The sequence below is a fragment of the Nesoenas mayeri genome (assembly GCF_963082525.1).
Source record: "Nesoenas mayeri genome assembly, chromosome: 3".
In the NCBI taxonomy this organism is placed as follows: Eukaryota; Metazoa; Chordata; class Aves; order Columbiformes; family Columbidae; genus Nesoenas; species Nesoenas mayeri.
The window spans coordinates 109060973-109084454 of record NC_137544.1 but is presented as its reverse complement, the minus strand read 5'-3'; the positions used below and the strand labels follow the sequence as shown (position 1 = coordinate 109084454).

General features: G+C 43.6%; 1 protein-coding gene across 1 annotated transcript in view; it reads right to left on the bottom strand.

Moving 5' to 3' along the window:
• The window catches only part of LOC308038702 (tau-tubulin kinase 1-like), a gene marked incomplete at both ends in the record, with an annotated part of 85723 nt that extends 64603 nt beyond the window's left edge, over nt 1–21120 (bottom strand). Inside the window, 3 exon segments of the mRNA XM_080341477.1 lie at nt 16932–17490; nt 20100–20275; nt 21106–21120. Coding sequence (XP_080197603.1) covers nt 16932–17490; nt 20100–20275; nt 21106–21120 — 750 coding nt within the window.
• Between the last annotated feature and the right edge of the window lie 2362 nt (nt 21121–23482).

The following is a 23482-nucleotide window of genomic DNA, read 5'->3' as shown; positions in this document are numbered from 1 at the left end:
TAAATGTCAGAGAGATGTTCTTCTTTCCAACATCTTACCATCAAACACTGCATAGCCTTTCCCTCTTTTTTTTTTTTTTTTCAACCGAGGTCAATAGGACAGCCCAGTCCTATGCTGGTTAAGTGTCCCTCCCTATTTGTGCTTTTGTATGTTCTTAGGTTTATGCCAGTTTTCCTAGCATCTTGACCAGAAGCAAGAGCTCTGTAAGGGTAGTATGCCTGCCACTTAGCTTCCCACCTCTGCACCCACGACTGTCTCCAGCAAGAGTCAATGTCTGCTCCTTCTCTGAGCAGACATGAACAAAGTGGAAGAAAATGATAATCCAAAAATTGTTCTAGTATCTAATAGTAAAGGCAACTTAATAGCAGCAAGAAAGAAGCAGCAGCAGCAGATTCTGAAAGCTAAACATCTTCCTTAGTCATAAAAATAACCAGAAGTCAGCAGTGCTGAATAAGAACCTGATCTGGCTTTTTTTTTTTTTCAGGAATGACCAAGCTGAAGGGGCAAGAGCCCCACAGAAATCCTCCTTATCTGACTTGTTCAGAGGAAATCTGCCATTACTGTGTTCCACATTGCCAGATCATTAATTGCACTCATAATTAAACTGAGAAACTTGTTGGAGTTGTTGGAGGAAGCCCTGGGGATTCTTATGAGGCAAGTGCACTAGGTGAGGTAACCAACTTGAAACACTTTGCATGTGAAAAAAAACCCTCCAAACATAAGACCATTTTCTTTTCAAACACTAAAAGACATGCAAGTGAATGTAAAATGGAGATTGCTTCCAATCCCCAGGTTACACGGTTAGCAGCTTGTTCAAAATGTACATTCGTTGTAACATCATTTTTTCAATACAAAGGAGTTGCAATACATCAGATAATACTTAGAAACATTTCCCAGAAATTAATCTTTGCACTGTCCCAAGGAACTGCAAATGTGTGTGTTATAGCAAACCAAACACAAAACATATGATCTAAAAATGCAACAAAAAGGAAGGTAGTACTGCAGTGATCAGCCTTTACACATTTTATTTAATGTTTTAACATTACCCAAAATAGGCGTTTGCATACTAATAACTTATGTCCTAAGTGGCAGCACCGTTCCTATCGCCAGAATACTCTGCCACCAGCAGATGGTGAATGGAGGGATAGGTATGCTACAAGACACTGAATTAAGAAAAGTGGGCTGGGCCAGGTTGCCAAAATCAGATCTGCAACATGCAAAGGATGCCAGGTGTGCCATTTGAACCAGACAACATGATAATTTCTGTAACTGATTGAGATTTGTTCTTTGCAATAGCCTTTTGAGTACTTGGATGTGTGCAAAGTGGCCCATTACCGGCACAGAAAGGTTTCTTTAAGGCATGACCATGCATGGCCATTTGTATTTCATGTGTGGGTCATGGACACATATAAACACACATACAACCAGAAATGGAAGCTCTGGTAAAAAGCATCCTGACACCACCCTGGGGACAACAGTGAAACCAGGAAACACATCTGGCTTACTTTGGTCAGCTTCTCCAGAAACTATCATCTCCTCCAGCCACTCTGGGGAAGGGCTGGCAACTACAAGGGAAGCGGGTCAAGAAGAAAAGCACACCATGTTCTCCAGCTGAGAAATATCCAGGGCAATTTATTCACTATAAACACTAACAGGATCCATGATTTTCAAGGCTTCAGACCTTGTCTGCCAGGAAATGCAATTTTATTTTCTTCAGCTAGCCTCTTTGAAGCCATCTGTTACTGCCAAGCAGAGATATATATGATAGTGATCTCCAAATAGTTCTTTCCCATTTGTCACAAAAGGAAAAACAGAAAAGGTAAAATAAAAATAATAGCTTCTCTTTTGAGTAGATTGGGATAAAAGAGCCCTTTCTTATTCAATGTGAGAGTTGCAAAATAGTCTCAGCTCCAGGTAAAGTTCTGAGAGTGGCATGAATAAATCTCCACTGACAACCATTAATAAAATGTGTCATTCATCTAACCCAGCAGTTTGCAATAAAAATAAATTAAGTCATTGACACAGTATTATGTTGCTGTAATATGAATGTAGCCTAAGGAGGAGATGCTAAACCCTCTGGACAAATACAGTATTTGTCATCAGTCCCTCCAGATGAGCAGTAGAAAATCACCTTCTATTTTCAGGAATAATCTTGTACCACTGCCAAGCACTTAAAAATTCCATATATACACATCATGGAAGATTAATCGATGGAGACGTGAGAGGGAAGGACATTAGAAAATAGGAAAAGGATTGAACATATCATTTCATGCTTTCTGATCTTCAGTCTCATAGTGCATCCTATTGTTGAGCTATTTTACAAGACTAAACTAGCAATGTTTATATTTTCTTGCCTTAATTTATTTACATAGAATCACAGCATCAGATTCAAATAGTGCATTTTTACATGAGAGAGCAAGTGAAGTTCCTGGTGATTTGCAGTGAAAGAAATGCCTGTATGACATTTGTTTTATTTGGTATATAGGTCCCACCCACTGTCCTGACAATTTCCAGATCATGAAATAATATTCTGCCTCCTGAAATTCTCTCTGTGCAATCAAACTCTCGTATCTGGCCTCATCTTTACATGTTCTGAAAAGGCTTTGTTTGCCACTGACTTCCTCTATTGGTCCCGCATGTCAAACAGGAGAGAAGTGACTCACAGAAAAATAAAGCACACAAGCTCACAACAAGAGAAGTGATGTTTAACCAGCTGTTTACATGGTTTGCAATCACAGATGGCAGCTGTGTATTAACTGAAAGAGCATTGCCAGTTCTCTACATTCAGCTGCTCATGGACACAATAATTTTGAGGAGTTTGATGAGTCCTAAGGATTCCAGGATTTGAAACTTGTGAAACTGTCCTGGAAATGGATGGTATCTTCCACTGTCATCTTTGAAACCAAACTGCCTTTAAACAACATGATCACTATTCCTCACACAGACTCCATGTAGAGCTGAGACTGCTCCAAGTGCCAAAATGTGCCATTTTCCACTGTTTCCTCCAAGGAAATCAGAGGGAGGGAAAGCAAGAGGCTGATCAAAGTTCTACAGGGACTGTATGGTGCAATAAATGGCTATGAAGTTGGTGAAGGTTTTGGAGGGGAAGCCATATGAGGAACAGCTGAAGTCACTTGGTTTGTTCAGCCTGCAGAAGAGAAGACTAAGAGGAGACCTCATCACTGCCTACAGCTTCCTCACAAGGGGAGGAGGAGGAGCAGGCACTGAACTCTTCTCTTTAGTGACCAGTGACAGAACCCAAGGGAATGACAGGAAGATGTGCCAGGGGAGATTTAGACTGGACATTAGGAAAAGGTTCTTCACCCAGAGGGTGGTGGAGCACTGTGGCAGGCTCCTCAGGGAGGTGTCATGGCCCCAAGCCTGACAGTGTTCAAGAAGAGGCTGGACAACACCCTCAGACACATGGTGTGAACTGTGGGGTTGTCCTATGCAGGGACAGGAGTTGGACTCAATGATCCTTATGGGTCCCTTCCAACTCAGGACATTCTATGATTCTATGAATGTGAGATATGCAATGCATAGGAAACTAGTGCAGGAAGCAAGCCTCGTGTATTCTTGGAAACAGCAAAGGCAGGAGGTAATGCGGGTACCGAGGGATGCAATAAGGATGTGAGGGATAAGACATCATGAATGGCAATGGAGGTGAACCTCAGGGGTAGGTGAATGTGTGGAGTGGGACACACACTGGCAAGTGGAGTGGAGTAAAAATAATCTTGTGATATGGGGAAGGGCCAGGACAGGCAAAGGAGAACAAAGAGGCAACTAGATCCAAGAGATCTTCTCAAGCACCCAGGTGAAAATGAGGGGATTCTGCTTCCTTGCCACATTGTATATGAAGCCTACCAACATAAGCTAATTGGGTGGCAACTGAGCAGCAATATCTCTGCTCATGGATATGATCCCAAAGCTAGATGTCAGCCATTCCTGGAGTGAGCTGCCTTACCTCAAATCCAGTCTGGAGCCTAGCTGTCCAAGCACATCTTCTTCATCCTGGGCTGGCAAGATGGCAACTGCCAACATCCTTCACAGCTCAGGTTGTGCCTACTGCCTCAATGCACTGGAAGGGAAAAGCTGCCCTTAAACTCCCACCCTCAGCTGAGTGCCTAGTAACTGAAAAGCAGCTAGAGAAGCTTCCTATATACTCCTCAAAAGCCATTTGAACACAGGATTTGAGAGGTGGGTTGATCTGCCTCTGTTCTTGGGGACTCTTCAAGAATCACCACATGGACTACAGGGAAAGAGCTGAAGGACAGGTCTGGGTGTCAAAATCTGTCACATGAAAGGAAAGCAACAGTCCAGGTTGGAAGCCTCTAGGAACCACCAAGACTTAGCCCAACAAATACAACCTTTGAACCAGTTCATCCCCTTCAGAGCAAGAGAACTGCAGCAGCCTTGACCACCACAATGTCCAGATTGAGACTCACAACCAAGAGAAAGAGTGGAAGAGCAAGAGAAGCTTTTCATTATGAAGAGGTAGCGCAGGGCTGGGATTATATCACCTATATGGCTGTCTGACAGGGCATTTCTATTCTATTTTGTCATCAAAAATGACTTCACACAGTGAAAGAGGAGAAGCAACAAAACTCTTCCACTTACCTGCCCCTCAAAACTGGCAAAAAAGTATGAGAATGGCAGACAAAGTCAGGTTCATATTAGGGTCTTCGTCAACATGAGTATATCAGCAGGATACTCCTAATGCAGATGCGCTGGCATCTGCAAAATTGCACCTTTGTCATTATAGCCTATTTTCACCCATCCCCCTCCCACCAAAATGTTCTATACTGAAAGTGAATGTGTGCTAGCGTAACTACATTTACCCCATCCATGCCAGCTTAATCCACATTTTCACAGAAATCACCTCTCTGTAGCTCCTTTCTGTGGAAAGGAGGCCAGGGAGAGTGATACATTGGAAACATCTCCCATTCTGCAAAGAAAGTGAAAGGAGCCAAGAGACCAAGATATAAAAATATGGCTTTTGTATGTATATACAACTGATATGCATTTGCTCACTGAAGTAGAACAGGAGATCTCAGCAACAGATACCTGTGCTGATGCTAATGATCTCTGTATCATAAAGGAGTGGCAGATGCTCATTTCAATCCTCATTTTGCATTCTGACAAGAACAAGTGCTATGTACAATGGGAAGTAAAGACAGGAACATCTCTTTCAGGATACAAACCCTGTTCTTGGACCCTTTTGATAAACACAATTTGTCTACGAGTCTGATGCTGAAATTTTATTTCACTAGTATTGATTTACACTGACTTACCCCAGCAGAAGCACTTCAGGAACCTTCCCAAACATAAAAGGAACTAGTGCAACTAATGTTTCAGCCCATAACCCCATGGCAATTTTTCCTGCTGACAGCCATCCATGGGTTGTTTTTTTCCCTGCTGACCCTGGCTTGCCAGTGCTTTTGGTTGTGCAAATGGAGGATGAACCAAAGCAGGAGATGAATCAAAGCTGAAAACAACTTTCCTTCTCCCTGTGCAGGTCCATGCAGCCATATGAACATTGGCAGAGGGGAAAGGGCTGGATGGGATGGGGTGGAGGTAGGAGGGCACCTCTTAGAGAACCAACACTTTTGTTCTCCTAACTTAACCACGAAAGCAAAGCCTTCAATGGGAAATGACTGATTGCTACTTCCTTGCTACTTCCTTTTTTTTTTTTTTTTTTTTTTTTTACAACTGATTTTGGACATATTTACATTTATATTTGCAGTCATTATAAATGAAACACAATAAATAAATGCAATATAAATGTAACCTACAGAGTTCTTTTAGAATTGCACTGTAACTAGTTTTACTATTAATTTATTACTTTTCCATATCTACAAAAAGATAGCTATTTTCACATTTATTTAATTTGCCAACTGTTCTGTGGATGGGTTTTGATAGATTAAGACCTGTTGCTGAATTAGTCAGGCTCAAAGGTATCTCAAGGCCACTTCGAGAACAGAGTCTGCTGTGAGAAAGAGGGGCGTTCCTCAATCACCGGGGTCCTGGCGTGGCATGAATCATCGGACGTATCATCAGTGAGACTCCAGAGCACGGACAGCCCACGATCCTCATTTAGCAAATCCATGCTTGGAGCGTGGACGCGTGATTAGAATATAGTTACGTATATAAGGAGACTTGTTTCTGTAATAAATGGCTTAGCGTGATTCACATTGAATCGACTTGTTTTGCTTGGTCCTTATCTCGCTCTACCCTGTTCCTCAACAATATGTGGATTCCATAGTAATCATTACAATATTAGAGGAAGATGTTAAAAAAGTCTGCAAATTGACTATTGTAACATCAGGATTCCAGCCCTTAGCACCAATTAATTTGTTCAGAATTGAATTGTGAAAGCCATATTGACCATGAAATAAAACTTTCCATAAAACCTAGGTGACAGCAACATGTCCAGTTATTTTGGTATACAGCCCAAATTGGATAGTTTAACAGGATTGCTTTAGACATCAATATCCCACCTTACAGAATCTGAACGGCAAAGAATTCAGTGTCTTTTAATAATGTATTTCAGCTGTTTACCACCCACTTACATCTTTAAAACAAGCATCCTAATTCTAGTTTGACCTTTGTTTCTTTATCTTCCAGCAACTAGATCCATATCTTTGCCTGGCAGATTAAAAAATGGTCTTGCTCTCTTCAGGTAACTCTTAACACCAGTCATGTCACTTTCTAGTTTTGTCTTTAATGACAGCCTGCATTTCTTCACGCTCATTCTACAAGGCAGGTTTTACAGAATCAAAAAATTTTTGCATCACTTCTCCTTTTCTAGGTTTTGAAAATATTTTTTAAAAAATTTCCATACAAGACTTGGATACGATGCCTGGTAGAGAGCTCACCAGTATAAAAGATCTCCTCTCTGCTCATATCTTAATTTTCCTGCTTGTACATATATATATATATATTTGTTTTGTTTTGTTTTGTTTTGTTTTTGCTTTAGCAACATAATGAGAACTTACATGCAGGTAATTTTTTCCAGTAACTCCCACTTCATTTTGGGAGACAGCACCTCCCAGGGCACAGTTTCTCCCACTCTGAGCATGTGACCCATATTCTTTGTATTCAAAACATGACCTTGTCCCTGGCTAAATGCAATAATTAGTTTGAATGCAAGCAACTCATCAAATGATCCAGACCTTTATGCAGAGCTGGCCTGCATTATTTTATGAAGCCACCCATTTTCCTGCCACTACGAACTTTCTCCTTAGTGATTTCTTTTCTCTTCTTGACAACCATTAAAGGCACAGAATAGTGCTGAGCTAAGGGCAGGAGATCAGGAGTCCTAATGAGAAACATCACCACTTCTGAGAGATAGCAACATATAAGCATATTTTGTTTGGTTAGTTGGTTTTCAACTTATTAATAACTTTAACTAGAAGAAAGTCTTAGTGAAGTCAATATAAATCAACCATCTTTATCAATCAGACTTTCAAACTTAGAAGAGTTTCAAGTTTACTTGGCAAGAACAGTTTTATATATAGACACAATGAGTAGCATTAGATTACTGCCCTTTAAATTTTATGTATGGAGCAACTTATCAGCTAGTCATTGTTTTTGTCTAAGGGGCAGCTTAGAGTTTGTTGCCTTTTCTCGCTAGTGAAACTAAAAATGGATTTTTAAAAAATAAAACAACAGAAATTTTCATTCCTTAAAATTTATCTGGAAAAGTGAACACCAGTGTTTTGGAGACTACGAACTAAAAGTTATTAAATTTACTGATTTTAAATCTGCTTCTTTCACAAACTCCATTTTCTCTGGAATCTGCTGTTCTATTTAAGTCCCTACTGAGCATGGAAAAAATAACATCAGAGCAGAGTCTACTCAAGGAAATCATTCCTTCTCATGTCGCTTTGAGAAAGGCAAAGCCCTGCTCTTTCTGGTGTATGGGAATTGCGGAAGATGGAGCGAGGAGGAGAAATGTAAACACACTCAAGTGACCTGCAGCTGGGGTATAAAGAAAGCACATACATCACGCTAATTGTTTTGGTGATCTTGTGTGCTTGACAAGTAGAAACTCTGTATTATAGATAACACAGGCCTGAGAGAAACCCTATGGCACCTTATAATGTCTGAGATTCCTGCTTTGTTTTGAGAAAGAACAGAGCACAGCAAGAGGCTGCGTCTGCTCTCAGCCTTGAAATATAGGCAAGCGCAGCCGGTCTAGTAATCTTCTAGCTGGGCTGAATCACTGCTGCGCCTGCATCCTTGCTTGTCTCACCTCTGCATGGGAGCTTAGGTGCCACTTCGGAGATCCTCCAGTAGAGACGTAACTAAAATAAAGCTTGCTCTTTGCAATTGTATTCATGGCCTCTGGCTCTTCTTGCGACGTGCCTGTGCACACACTGGTTTCTGTGCTTGACAAGAGAAGAACTGCCAAATAAGACTAGGCTACTGGTAAATTCAGTCATATTTCTGGCAATGCCCAGTGGGTTTTTTAAAAAGAAAACTGATCAACAAATTGCAGGTAAAATTTCTGGCTGGGCAGTAAAGTGTGCTGTTCACTCATGTTCTTGCAGCAAATCAAAATAAATTTAAATTCAAGAATGACTGTGGGAAGAGACCAGTCATGCCTACGCTGAATCTTCTCAATGAGGGTGTGTTGCCCTCTCCATCTCCATCCCTCTACCCAGCAGGATGCTCTGTGGCACGACTGTGCCTGAGCACATCTTGCGGCACACAGACCCACCAGGCCAGGTCCTACGAGCTTCGGCCAGCACCACCCACCCTGTCAGGGCTTGCACTGTCTGGGGTTGCTTACAGAAGGGTGAATCCAAGATTAAGGGAGCCTCAGGCAGGGTAGATGTACCTACAGAAGTCAGTATTTGGAAGGAAGACTGTAACTCCACTGGAAATACCATACTTATGCAGTAACACCTCCATGTCACAACTTTCTTCTAACACCCATACTTATCCCATGCCATTTTCTCATTTGCCTGAGCTTTCTGTATGTTTTCTTGTCTGTATCCTCTGCTTATATGCTTCCTGCAGAATTTTTTATTTTGGACTTGCACTTTCCTAAAGCCCTGAGCACCAGCAATGACCCCTTCTTCTTTAACCTTAACATCCATACTGCCTCTTCTCCCAGAAAACTGGTCCTAAGGCTCATTTCAGTAGAAGATGGTTACTACATTCGCTTAACTACAGGTCTTCATACAGCCTGGTGTTTTACACTGCAGCTATACTGAGAAGGGCAATATAGCCCTGCAATCTGGGGAAATAAGGATACTTATAACAATTTATATTAACTTTGATCTCCCTTTTCCTCTGAGACTCAAGTCAGTTTTAGACAGGGGCTCTGTATACTAACTGCTTATTTAGGCCACTTATTTCTCAAGTGAGATCTGTTATCACAGGCATTTCCAAGCAAGGCCAAGATGCAGGGCTCCTCTGCCATTGAAAATCTGCAGGTGCCTAAAATTTCTGGAATTCAGAAACAAAGGAATATACGGCTGGATGGGTAAGAAAATCCTTGCTATCCACCTTAGGAGTGGAGAGCAGACAAATGGGTCCACTGTCACATAACAGAGGCAAAACCAGAGAGACAGAAATTTGTGGTGACTGTATGGAAACCAAACTGCAACAAAAAGCAAGGAGATTTCCAAAGCCAAAGCAACAAAGAGATACATGATCATAACTCCACAAGAGGGACAAATCCTGAGGTCCTGCCTCAGGTGAGCTTCCAGTAGGAGTCTGCCTATTTCTGCATGGAGTAAAACTGCCTACAGATTTGGCCCAGAGTAAGACACCAACAAAGATGCTTGAACCAATTTGCCCAGTGAAGGTAACGCTTGCTGATACCTCCACAGTCTCTTCACTCCAGTCATAATTTGATAATGTTTGTGGCTTGATTGCACGTGTTCGGCAAGGCAGCCCTGCACTTTCTACCCCAAGGTTGCAGGACATGCAAGCGAGTCTCTGAGAAGAGCCCTGGCATTCAGCTCTTTCATATATATCACATGTTCACCATCTGTGTTCTCATCTTTGGCCATGCTCCTGCCCCTCACCCAGGTTACTGGGAGGTTTAGAAAACCAAATGTTTTCAGTCTCTGTGGGGTTTGGCTGCCAGGGCTTTGGAAGTAACAGTACCTTAGGCCGGTGTTGTCTGGGATTCAGTATTGCATTAAGTGGTGACACACTGTGGGCAGGTGGGGATCTATTATTGCATTGTGGAGGCTGCTGCTTCCCTGAACAGGCTGTTTTGTGTGTGAAGCGGGCCCACACCTGCTGGAGCTGGGACCTGGAAATGCGAAGGACGGAAGGCATGAGTCTGTGGTTTTCTGCCGTGAGGGGCATGTGCCTGCGGTGGGGCATGCGCACGGGGCTGCTCTCCGCCGAACGGCTGCGCTGTATGAAAGTGCCACCAAAGTGGGGGTAGTGTTCTGTCTCCAGAGTTGAGGAGGAAAAAATGGAGGACGCCAGTCTTCTCAGGGGGCTGTACCTCGGGAGGAAGTGCTGAGAAGGCCTGTCCTCCTCCAACTGAAAAAGACCAAGAAGAGTGCAGGAAAAGGTGTCAGGCAAAGACTTGACTCGCCCCTGGTTTGTGATGCGCATGCTGCAGGCATCTTCGCCAGCAGATGTAAAATGCCTAAGTGGGGCTTACTTACTGCTCTGCATCTGTAAATTCGCAGGGCACGTATGGGCACCACAGGAGTCTGCCATTACAGGAGGCCTGCCCTGCTCTCCCCAGCCACATGCAGACACAAGCGACACCAGCAGTGTCAAGCTCTGCTATGTCAGTCCCCTTCTCTATCTCTTCAGGCTACCTGCCTCACCTCTCTGTTCCTCTGGCATCACTCATCTGGACACATCATTCGGCTACTCATACATCTTGCAAACAGGTAACAGTCAAAGTCTGAACACACCTGGAAACCATGTGTAAGAGAAATGGTGAAACATGTGGTGCTAAAATGATTATGTGTATTTAAAAGTGAAGGATTCTTAGTTGTTTGTTTTTTTTTTTCAATAAGTCTTATAAAACTTGCTCCAGAGATTTGGGAAGGTAACTTCGGGAGCTGTTGGTGGACTTTTCTTTTCTGACACTTAAACTACTGGTCCCCTGATACACTTTTATATTGAGTACCTGCTTCTAGTTTTGATAAGCAGGGGAAAGGCAGCAGCTGGAAAGGCTGGCAGAATATAATTCTTCTTTCAGTGAGAAATACAAAACACAGAGCCACAGGAGGACATGAGGAGAAGATGCATTCTTAGGCCCCTTTTCTGTTTCTGTGATCATGGGATGGCCAGGAGAACAAGGAAAATATACTCACAGAGCACAAGTTGTGCAAGGATGAGATTGCAGTCCCTACCTTCCTACATACTGACTAGAAGACAGAGACGTTACAGGAATGCCTTCAGATTCTTCACCCTGAAAATGCTAAGTCCTTCCTCTTCTTTCTGCCTCTGCTATGAAACTAGCACTTTCACAGGGGTCAGCAACCTCAGTTTCCAAAAACAGATCATTTTTCCTAGAATTACCTTTTTCCTTTCAAATCCATTCCCTTCCTTGTGCTGCGTTTTTTGGTTTGTTTTTTTTTTTTTTTTTTTTTTCCAGGCAGTCTCTGTAGGTTTCAAAATGTAACTGGGAAATGTGAAAAGGCAATATTGTATTTTCTTCATCCAAAACAGTTCTCCTTATCTTACTAGAGATGTTGCCTTTGCAAATGATATGAGAAAAAGAACTGAACTTCATCCAGTCTCATCTCTTTCCTGTCACCTTCAATATCTCTGCAGTGCTTTGAGGCAGGTATCTTATCTTCCTAAGTTTGTGGTGGGCATTAAACGTGAAGAGCAATTATTTACAGTCCTAAATGTACTGCATTTCACTGCATAGGTCAGACTCTCAGATAATACTAATGATGTAATACTGTTATACAAAGTATTTGAGAGAGACAAAGAAATTCTAGATAGCAGCTATAATTTGTCATAAAGCAAATAATCTCTCCATAGATGCTGTAGAAATTCAGTCCTGGGTATACTGTTTGGAGGCTGCACAGCTAAGTATACCAGAATTGTTCTTATTACTTTTTGCTCCATGTTTGGGCTCAGCATACTTCATGATTTCCAATGTATCATCTCAACGTGGTAAAGACTACTCAGATCAAAATTAATCACTCCAACTACCCAGATGGACCTCCTTCACAGCACAGTACCAAGGGCCTTGCCCAGGCCACGAAGGGGCAAATCGCAATGCCCCATCAGCAAGCGCACTTAGGTATTGCTGCCTCTTGGCTGAAGCTCAGGTTACAGACATGCTTAAACTGCACAGTCAACGCTGGAGGTGCTGTGCCCTTCTATCCCTCTGCCCTTGGCAGAAATCAGGCTGGACCACCTTCCATCAGACCTATCCTGCTCTGTTTGGACAGGAGCAGCATGGGAAGTCCTGGAAAAATGTGATATTGATAGGCCTCCATAGATGTAAAAGATTTAAAATGTAATTAGGAATTTCTACTGAGCTTGAAGTTCCGATTGTTATGACCTGTATATATATAAGGACCATACATAAGAATTACTTCTCTTACAGTATCACTTTCTGTTGATCCTTTATTCCTAACACATGGATGGACAAGGACCCTGAATCTAAAAAGCCTAAGGGACAGAGGACAACTCTACACAGATCCTTCTCCATCAGCTGGCAAGCTCTTCTCACATGGATGGAAGCTGGAAGAGCTGCATATCAAAGAATCACATCATCTACAACAGGCACCAAGTGCAGCTCAACAGGAAAGACACTGAGTGAGGGGCAATGAGAGTCTGTCTCCTTCTGCAAATGTCCATTTCTCACCACTGAGAAATGGTACCTCAGGTCTCCTCAGAGCAGCCCATGGACAATGGGACACCAAGACACATAGCACCTTTTCATATAGCATTTTTCCTGTTGCCTTCTTCCCCAGCCTGCCTCTTCTGCCCATGGTTATGAACCTGAGAGCCTGCTGTGTTTTGGTTCTATCCATTGCTTGATTATTTAGACACAATATATATTAATATACTATGATATATATATTTCTATACTATAAACATGTATAAATAATATTTATATACCCAGCTTTTCTTCTTTCTACCTTGGAGCCAGTGAATTTGTAGTTTCTGTCCTTTCCTCCTGTTGTCTTTCAGCACTCTGGGAGTGACAAGGATTTCCCTTATCACTGCTCCAGTGTCTGGGGACACAGAGGCCACCAGGCCCAAAATATAACCCAGAGAAAGCCCTGCTCAGCTTTCAGTCATCAGTGCAAATCAGAGTTCAGCCAGGTAAGAGACCTGGGCCAACCCAGGGCTCTACAACACATGAGAGAGAGGCTCTACAGATCACCCAAAATGCTTGAGCCCTGTCCTTGTTGTGAGGCAGCCCTCTCCTGTGTCTACGTGTCTTTTTCCAAGGAATAATCATCACCAACTCAAACCAACAGAGGAAGAGAACAGCATCAACACTGTTGTCAATGAAGTGGACATCCCCTAACCAGCCGTGCTGCTCCCAAGGGTATTGGGCAACATCACAACTATAGCATCCCTCAGATGAGGCAATGATGAAGGTCAGGAGCGTGGGGGCACCCATGGGCTCAGCACCTGAACTGAGAATATTTTCTTGGCTCAGTGAGGGTCTCAGCACAGATTTTTATGGAAGAAAAACAGTGATTAGAGGTCAAGTTGGACTCCCAGGTGGAACACTGGAACAGGCTCCCCAGGGAGGTAGTCACGGCTCCAAACCTGACACTATTCAAGAAGTGATTGGACAATGCCCTTTGACATGTGGTGTCAATTTTGGGGTTGTCCAATGGAGGGACGGGACCTGGATGTGACGATCCTTGTGGGTCCCTTCCAACTCAGGACATTCTATGATTCTGTGATTCTATGATCTGTCCCAGGCAGCCTGTGCAATGTGCCTCTGACTGCCTCCTGCCTTACCCATGGCATTACCAACACAGGTCTTCATGCTGAGCATCCTTGCTTGATCTCTCAGCAGAGAAGTCAATGGCGGGGAATGGCTGGGAAGGGCTCATAAGCTCCTCAGCTCCTGCCCTCTCAGGGTCAAGACACGCACAACTTCAAATAACTCTATTTGTGGCACTCTCCTGGCTGTGGAAGGCTGCCTGTGGGATAAAAGAGGCCTAATGTGGGGAAATGTTGAGAGGCTTGGGACTGTTTAGTTTGGAGAAGGCTCATGGGGGTTCTCACCAACATTTATAAATACCTGATGGGAAAAAGAATATGGACCCAGACTCTTCTTAGTCGTGCCCAGTGAAAGGACAAGAAGAAATAGGCAGAAATTGAAATACAGGAAATTTCATTTAAACATAAGAAAAAGGTTTTTTACCATCAGTGTGATTAAACACTGCAACACGTTGCCCAGAGAGGTTGCGGAGTCTCCATCCTCAGAGAGATTCTGATTGTACGCCCTCCTGAGCAATCCTGAGTGGGACTAGATGATCTCCAGAGGTCCCTTCCAACCTCAGCCATGCTGTGATTCTATGATAATCCAGAGGTGACTGTCTTTTTGCCAGCAACAAGTAATGGGTTATATATTGGAGCCAGAGAATGGAGGAACAGAACAAAGCATGAGAGCAGGGATTACCCATTTGCTCTCGGTTTGTACTTTGCTGATACCAATGGATGATCACCAGTTTCTGGGAGACCAGAATGAGGTCCCAAATCAGTACAACAGGGCCTAGGACCTTAATCATGGTAGGTCTGCATTTAGTGATAATTTTAAAGGCTCAGTTCATATCCAAAGATAAGGAAGATTTACTCATACACACACTATCTGTTCACAATTTCAATCAAACCCAGAGGAAGCCCAAGCCTGAGCTATAGGAAACATCTCTCATTGCTAGTGAGGCATTCAGTATTTTCATTAGTTAATTCCTTGGTCAAATCATTAGCATCCCAAACAACTGTCCCTCCAACTCTGCCGCACCTAAGGAGAACAGGCTGATGCTTTCCTTCAGGCACCAAGTAATTCTTTCTTTCGGAGTTGGCAGTTGGCTCTGTGACAGCAAATGGAAAAAGAGGAATGACACTGCAAAGCTGTGTATATAGAAGCAACTGAAGGATCCAGAATTCAAAGGATGCACAACTGAATCCTGGCCAGCCAAAGAAGTCCAGTGTTGGTCTATATGTACAAAGTTAGGTCCAGGAGTAACCAGAGAGTATTTCAGAATACAGGAGCAAAAAAATGTTCAGTCAGCTGGAGAGCCAAGGCTGTCTAATATATTAGCAGTAATCATCCACAATCCCATTAATTTACCTTTTTTGCCTGCTTTTTAAGTATCACCGTGCAGGGATAAGCAGCCTTCATACTGTGTCATACCCAACTCTCCCAGTCATTTCTTATAGCTGTATTAGGTGCGATGGCCAAGAAGGCATCTCCAGCCTTCTTTAGCTATGCTAAATACATCAGTGAAGTGTTCCTGCTGGTTCCTACGGCTGGTTCTTACCAGCTGGCTCTTGCTGTGTTCATCACAACTTGCAGATCTTGCACTGACCAGCCTAATAAGTGTTCAGACAGAGCAAAATCAGACACAGACCCTTTCAATTATGCTGATCTTGCCTGTGCAAGCTCCAGATATCTGTGTCATCCAACATCTTGGCTTCTTACAAGCAAACACCTCCACCTAGGAACCTTGCAACTGGATGCAGTCTTCCTGAGAAGCATGTACTACTATTATTCCATGCTCAGCAGGACAGTCCCACTAGAGCCTGCTATCAGTATTTCTGTCCTTCCTGTAAGTACTGTAGCCTCATACACCTCAGCAAGGAACACTTTGGTTTGATTCTTTTCATACAGTTTATTGCATCAGTCATGTTTTGCTGCCCAAATTAACAGCACTTTTTTCTTGTACCTCTCCAGGATCCAGAGAAGAGAAGAATCTGGTCAAGGCCTGAACAGAAGGATGCTCTTTTAACATGCTCCAGTCCAGTGAACACTCCTTTAGAGAATAAGCTCAAGAGGGAGTAGGACATGGAATTAACAGCTTCCAGAGAGGAACAAGCAGGCTGCCCAAACGCCTGCCACAGGAGGATGTCACTGTGTACATGACCCAAGACTTGCCTGCTCTTATGGATCCCACATTCATTAACCTACAAATACAAAAAGCCCTTGGGAGAACAATTTTATTGTCTCTTGAAGTAAACATTCTGGGACAGCCTTCTTCTGAACGTCTGAGAAACGAAGATTAGACATGACAGAGGAACTCGGAGCCCAACAGTATATAAAGTTTTTCCAGGTCATCTAATAGATTGCCTCCCACTAAAGCCTGAAGTTCTTTGTATCTTCAGAGGACCACAGAAAAAAAGCAAAACCAAAAGAAAAAAGCCCTCTACAACTATCTGGAACAAACAGAGTAGGTAAAGAACATTTCTGTGAGTTCTGCTAACAACAATGTCAATCACAGAAGTAAGGTTGATGTGATGTGTGTGCTGGTTCCTCTGAGCTTTTTATTAGGTATTTAGAAAAAAGTTTAATCTCAGGGAGTTATTTCATGATTTGCATTGCTGTGCCCAATGCTGATGTGTGATTAGAATAGAGGGCAGACACTGCTGTTGCTGCTGAGAAACTATGTGGAGAAGATTGGCTGGCAACACTTGCATACAGCTAAGTGGTTATTAACAAAACACTGTGGTAGAGCAATAAGAGAACTGATTTAAGATACCTACAACCACAGCTGTGCTCTCCTCTTGTCACTGTGCCAAATCAGCTGAAAGATCTTGATAAGAGTGTGTCCTTTGTAGGGGATGTTACTAGCTATAGGGAGCACTTCTAAGTTGTTCACAACATTTAGAAGCACTGTTAGAAGCAGTTTCACAAAAGCATCCATGCTTGAGTCACAGACTTCTCCAGTACAGCTGAGGTTTTCTAAGATGATGCTATGCTAGTCAACAAAATACAGACCCAGGGATCTTACCTGTCTCTGAGGACCAGTAGGTTCAGATTCTCGTCTCCTTTGTCGGAAAGCTGGTGCTGAATGTAGGGGAGAGTGGGCTGGACTTCCCATCTGCTGTTCATGTTTACTGTCAGATACTGTTTGAGAAGGTCCTTCATGTCTGTGGGAACTGTCCTCCTCAGTCACAGGCTGCATACCCCGACCTCGTCCATCATGCGTCTTTGGCCTGACTGCAGCATCTCCTCCTAAGCGCTTTCTCTCCTCACCGTCTTCAATAGGTCTCAGTTCCTCAGGCTCCTCATCTGTGGTTCCAGAGGTGCTCGGCTCAGCACCTGGGTGAAAGTCCTTCAGCTCTGTCACCTTATCAATGATAACCCATTCCTTGCTATCAAAGTCCTCCTCCTCTGCAAGTGGTACTGAGTGGAAGGCATTGCTGAGGGCTTCATGTTCCACCGAAGCAGACACATCCATCCTACCACTTGCCTGCCGATCAGCCTGGCCAGTATCAATGGACAGCATCTGGGCTGGCTGGGAGGAGCATACAAGCCGTGATGGAGAGCCAGGTAAATCCATTCGAGATCTAAAGACAGAACATGAAACCATTAGGCTTAAGCAAAAATATTTCTTTAGAATCTATGTGGCAAAAAAGATGTTCCCCCTAAAGTGCTTCAGTATGAGAGCCAATGCAGCACCTCTCTTCCTTGTAGATGACAGGATGATAACCAGTTTCCCCCAACAACACCAATATACTCTTAAGCCTTTGATAAATACTATTGGTTTGTGAAAAAGAAAACACCCCCTAAATCCTTAATCTACTGTCTGACTTAACAGTGTCTCTGCTTGGCTCTTACAACCTCTTCAGCTGCACTGTGCTACCACTTGAGTGACCATTGAAGCCTCTAAGGTGGCCACAGGAGTTCTTCAAAGACAGAAGAAATCTTCGATCCTATTGTGCACAGATGACCCCAAAATACTTTGGAGGAGCAGGAAGAAAATATGGTTAGTACTTTTTTACAATGGGTAGCATAAGGTTCAGCGAGTCACAGTCTAAATAGCAGCAGCTTCTCCAGCCATGCAGAAATACCCTCCAAAGAGACCCTGGAAGCTCCCTGTGCCCCAACGGCCCTGGCAGCATCTTAGCAGGAAAAAACAGTGGCATTTCTAGCACTCTACTCCACAGTGGTATAATCCATGCTTCTCATTTGGCCTGCACCTGCTGCTAACTTTGCTTCTCTGTCCACCACAGCCGTTAGCAGCTTGCTGTACAAAAGCAGAGCATCTGCTGGTCAGAAAAAGACAGCTGCAGTGCATTTTACAAAAGGATTTCAACAAAGACCAAACAGCCTTGCAGACTCTTCTGGGAAAAGCCTTCCATGTGTGAGAAAGCATGAGGGGAAACAGAGAAGTGACTGACCATTTGGTGAAGGCTGCTAAGCAAAACTGGGTATCATCAACACAGAGGAAGGTCAGAGCTGAGATGGAAATAACGGCGCTTGCAATGTCAAATTTCTGACTAAGAAAGGGGAATTAGAGAAGGAGGTGAACCCAAGATTGATATAGAGAAAATTGCGAGCAAAACCAAAGTTCTCAGCAAAAGCCATCTTGATGGATCTGAAAGAAGCAAGGTTGTATTTGTTAGTTCTTGAAAATATATTATTGTGAATAGGAAACACTAAGTATACAAAGTAAGAATACACTGTGCGTGATAAGAACTGGATTTTAAAAGCTATTGCTAAAAAAAGTAAGGGAAACTCTGGACTTAGGCAATGTTTTCATGCATTCCCCAGGAGAGGAGAGACTCCTGGAGTGGAAGAATTTACTCCAGAAAGCCGGAAGAATTTCCCAGTGCTGCGATTCAGGTCTGTGTCGTGAAAAGTCAAAAATGGAATAATGAGTAGACTGTGTGGCAGAGTGGGATTGTATATGCAACATACTTGGTGCAGGCTACTTGCAAGATGAAAATATCTTGATTTTTAAAACAGAAGCTGAGGTAAGAAGGCAGGAGAAAAGGATGTATTTTGGGTAATACACATTTTCTATATTAAGTTAGCATGATGCTGAGTAGATAAGGAAGAGCTAGAGAAATAAAGGAAGGAGTTGAAAGCATTCAGTGAATATACAGGACTAGTGTTGCTGACTGTTATAAATGACTTCTTTCCCTTCCTGTTTTAAAGTGCCTTTCTTCTGACCAAGGAAAAGAAGAGGTACCAAGACACAAGAATTATTATTCAAGCTCTAAATTATTAACAGCAACACAAACAATCCTTCCTGAATTACAGAGAAGAATCACAGCTTCCTCCAGCCACCCAGAATAAAACAGTACCTAACACACAGGGTAGCGCTGGGGGCTCATCCACTCTCTAGTTCTTTTGATCCTTCTCCATTTCTAGCTATGGCCTCCTTGTGACTGTTCTTCTTGGCTGAAGTCTGTCAGATTTTCTCTGAGAAGAAGGTCTGTCTCCCCCCTGCCTCTTTTAGAGGGGGCATTTCACCAGTATGCCCTGCAACCACAGTCCATGCCTTGACTTCCAGTGAAAAGAGGAAGACTGATTAACAAAGGACATGAAAGGAGTTAACCAGCACCAAAGGCTTGTGTCTTGTAACACGTTCTCCAGGATACAATGCTTTAGAAAGCTTATTTTGATTATTATTATAATTATTTTTTTTATTATTATTATTATTATTATTATTGGGGTTTTGTTGATTTTTTTGCCATGCATCTGAAAGTATCAAGTGCAATACTATATGCTGAAAAATTAACATTATTCTTGCTGTTGATGAAAAATAATGAAATAATGAAACCCAGCAGATCAAGATCTGCCAGCTAGCTCTCAGAATACATGGATCCTTGTCTGTATCCTAAAAAGATCCATTGTTCCCTCCCACCTCAGGCCAGCCAAAAGTTTTGTGACTATTTACATTATCTCTGATCTGACCCTTTGCCTTCCCTCTAACAAATGTCCCTTCTTCTATCTGTGGAGTTCTTCCCATCCCGAGACAGAGTAAGAATCATTCCCACTAACTCTCCTTATTAGCAGACATGAGTCTCATCAGAAAGATCATAAAGCCCATGAGCACCTCCAACCAGAAATGAACGTCCAGTGCCTGCTGATCTACTGATTAGATTGGTCTCCACAGTCCTCAAGACGGTGGGTAAAAGCAGTAGGAGGCTACAGAGGGTGAGCAAACCTTCTTTCGTGTAGATCTGCTTTGCCATCAGCAGTGGAGAGGCGTTCTGATTCAGGGCTGTTCACACGGCGGTATCTTAGGGAGCGCACTTGTGCAGTTGGGGACTCTGGAGGCACTCGGACAGGGGAACTGGGGCAGACACCATTTCTCTGCTCCTCTTCCACCATACACTGAGTCTGTAGGAGGTAAACACAGAGACCTTCAAAATCTGACCAGAGACATGGATTTCCCATTCTTCACTGCTGCTCTATGCTTTCTTCCAGGATATAATTTCAGCTGCATTTTCACAATCTACACAAGCAATGTCTGAAGGAATGCAAGGGCCTGTATGTCCTGGCAATTATCTAATATTAAAACAAGGTATGGATTTTAAATGAATCAAAATATTTAAACATCTTTACAAAGCAGCCTTTGCATTTCAGTTACCAAAAAGAGTTATCATGGGCTAATCTGCTACATATACAAACCCCAACTGCTTATCCAAGATGTCTAAGAGCCCCTGTTTGAAATTTTATTTTATTTTTTTAAAATCTTGGACCTCAAAACAAAGTCCTCCAGGATATATACTACATGCGCATAAAAGCAAGACTGTGACCCTTTAGTTACTCACATTCAGTTTTGAGCAAGAAATTCCCTTCCAATGGCAGCAGCACAACTCTCCTTTCCATCAGAGGTGAAAGGAGACATCATGACATGGGGCTGAGAAGCAGAAACACAATCCTATCATATTAAACTGTCACAACAGTAAAATCCTTTTCAAATTAAAGAAGGTGCTACCACTGCTATATCATGTCCACTTTCTGGAGAGGTGTTACCTGTTCCTTGGTTTGACCAACAGTCAACTCTGGCAATTCTTTTAATCAATCATAGTGCCACTGCAAGAGTTGTGCACCTAATTCTAGGATTCTGGGTCACAAACAGGAGGAAAAAGGTGTCTCAACTGTAAGCTGCAAATAGGCATTTTAGTGTAGTTTGGTGGAAGGTAGTAGGAAATGGCAGGTTTTACTGGCTGCCTGTTCATGCCGATAAACAGAACGGAAATACATATTCATGCTTAAAAGCTGGAAGGAGTGCACAGCTGTGCTGATTCTTGTCAAGGTTCCGCGTGTTGCGCAGTCCTGCATTTCTCATGCGGACAGATGCAAGGGAGCTCTGCTAGGAAAGGAACAAAGACAGTCGCAGGCAGTACTGAATGCTGCTCCGTGGTACCTCTCCTTCTCCTATGGCAAATGCTTCACAGTCGCCCGAGGAAAGAGGCTTAGCAAGATTATCCCTGATCTATAGCTGAGGGCAAACACTTGTGTGCTTGTGGGAGATCATCTGTCTTTCCTGTAAGTGTTGGAGAGTTTCGCTCAGGTCTAGTGTGCTCAAGCTCGATAATCAAGGCCTAGGATACCTGCAGAGCAGTCCCTGCTTGTGTGGAGACAGTGTGCCTGAAAGTATGTGTCCCTTAGCGCCTGCTGTATCTATCCGTCGCTCCATACGCGTGTGAGTCCATGTCTTTCTCTCCAAAAGCATGTGGGCGGATTTCATCGCACATGCGCATCTTGCGCTAGTGTTGAGCTCAGCTGAGTGTGTCTCTTGACGCTTGGTGTGCGTTGGCTGTGCCTGTGTGTAACACAGCACAGTCATGAGTGCGCAAGAGAACAGAGAAAAGGAAAGGAAAATCGCCTAGGTAGAAGCAACGAAGCAAAACCGATTCAGGATTGACGTTTGCTCGACAGAGACGGATTCCCCGCACTGACATTTCACAGTTACACCAGAAGAAAGCTGAGCGGTACATCGACCGGAGAAATGTTTCCGCGGAGGTGATGTAGCGAATGAACGGCAGTGTGCGCAGCAGTCAGGACTGTGCCTGAAAAGGGCCCAAACCAGCAGAGCCTGTGTTCAAAAGCTGGTGGCGATGTGACTGCATTGAGGCACGTTCCCGTGTCTGCGAGTGTGTAGACAGCTGTTTCATGTTCACACAGAGGCTCATGGTCTGCTTTTTCTTCTGTGCGTGCACACGCGATAACGTTGTCTCTTCCGAACACTGGTACCTCTGTGCATGCAGAACGACGTGGTCAAATGCGTCTGCCTATGTTTTGGTAAACAATGGAGTGTACGTGTTCAGACAGCGGCATCTCCGCAGACGTCTCCACAGACCCAGTTCTGAAAGCCCCGCACCCTTGGACTGAACGTAGAAACAAGCAATTGCATCGGTGTGCGCAATCACATATTCAAGATGGACGTCTTCAATCTCACAGAAGCACGAACGTATTTGCGTTCAAGCATGTATCCGAAACAATGTGTGATCAGATGAGCTGCTAGTATTTGCTCTGTTCGGCGTGCTTCGTTGTAGCTCTCTTGACGGTCGCAGGCTTATCGGCTTGCTTTGCACAACTATGTATAGGGATAGCATGGGAAAGCTTGCCTTTTGCCTACTTCAGCGCTGGAACCTAGTTGCTACGCCTTCCGTTTGTCCACGTGCACACACACGATTCCTCACCGAGAACCACGCAGAAACCTTTCCACAATCACCCAGCTGTGTGCACACATCGCCACGTGCACGCACACGCAGCTAGAGAAAAGCACCTCCCTTTTCACACACCAATGCGTAAAGCAAACGCCTGGCCACACCCATGCACACTTCCGCAAGAGCGCCCGCTCCCGTCTCTTGACAGAAAGACGTATGTGAAACGTAGTGACACGCTTGAGGGTATACACGTTTGTTGATGTGTAGCGTACAGCACAGACGCATACGTGGCTGCGTATGGAGCAAGGGAGCTCTGCTAGGAAAGAATCAGCAACAGACATAGGCAGAACTGAACGCTGAGCCATGGTACTTCTCATCCATGGCAAATGCTTCACAGTCACCTGAGGAAAGACACTTAGCAATCAGCCTACAGGAGAAACGAAACAGAACATGTCATAACAAGAAAGTGCAGCAGAGCATCTCTTCACAAGCTTGTCCCTGATCTATAGCTGAAGGCAAACACTTGTGTGCTTGTGTGAGAGGCAGTGTCTTTCCTGTCACCGTCTGATAGTTTTGCACAGTCACAGGTGCTGGCACGACTGTCAATGTCTAGGATACCTGCAGACTTGACCCAGTGCTTGTGGAGACAGTGTCCCTGAAAGTCTCTGTGTGCCTTAGCGCCTGCTGAATCCATCCGTTTCTTCACCCGCATGTGAGTCCGTCTTTCTCTCCACATGCATGAGTGTTTATTTCGTCTCCTGTGTGCATCTGCACTGGTGTTGTGCTCAAGTGAGTGTGTCTGCTGACACTTTGTATGTGTTGGTTGTGCCTGTGTGCAACAGAACTATCATGACACCTCAAGTGAACAGAGAAAATGGGAATCATCTAGGTAGAGGAGACAAAAGCAAAACAAGGCAGGATTGAAATG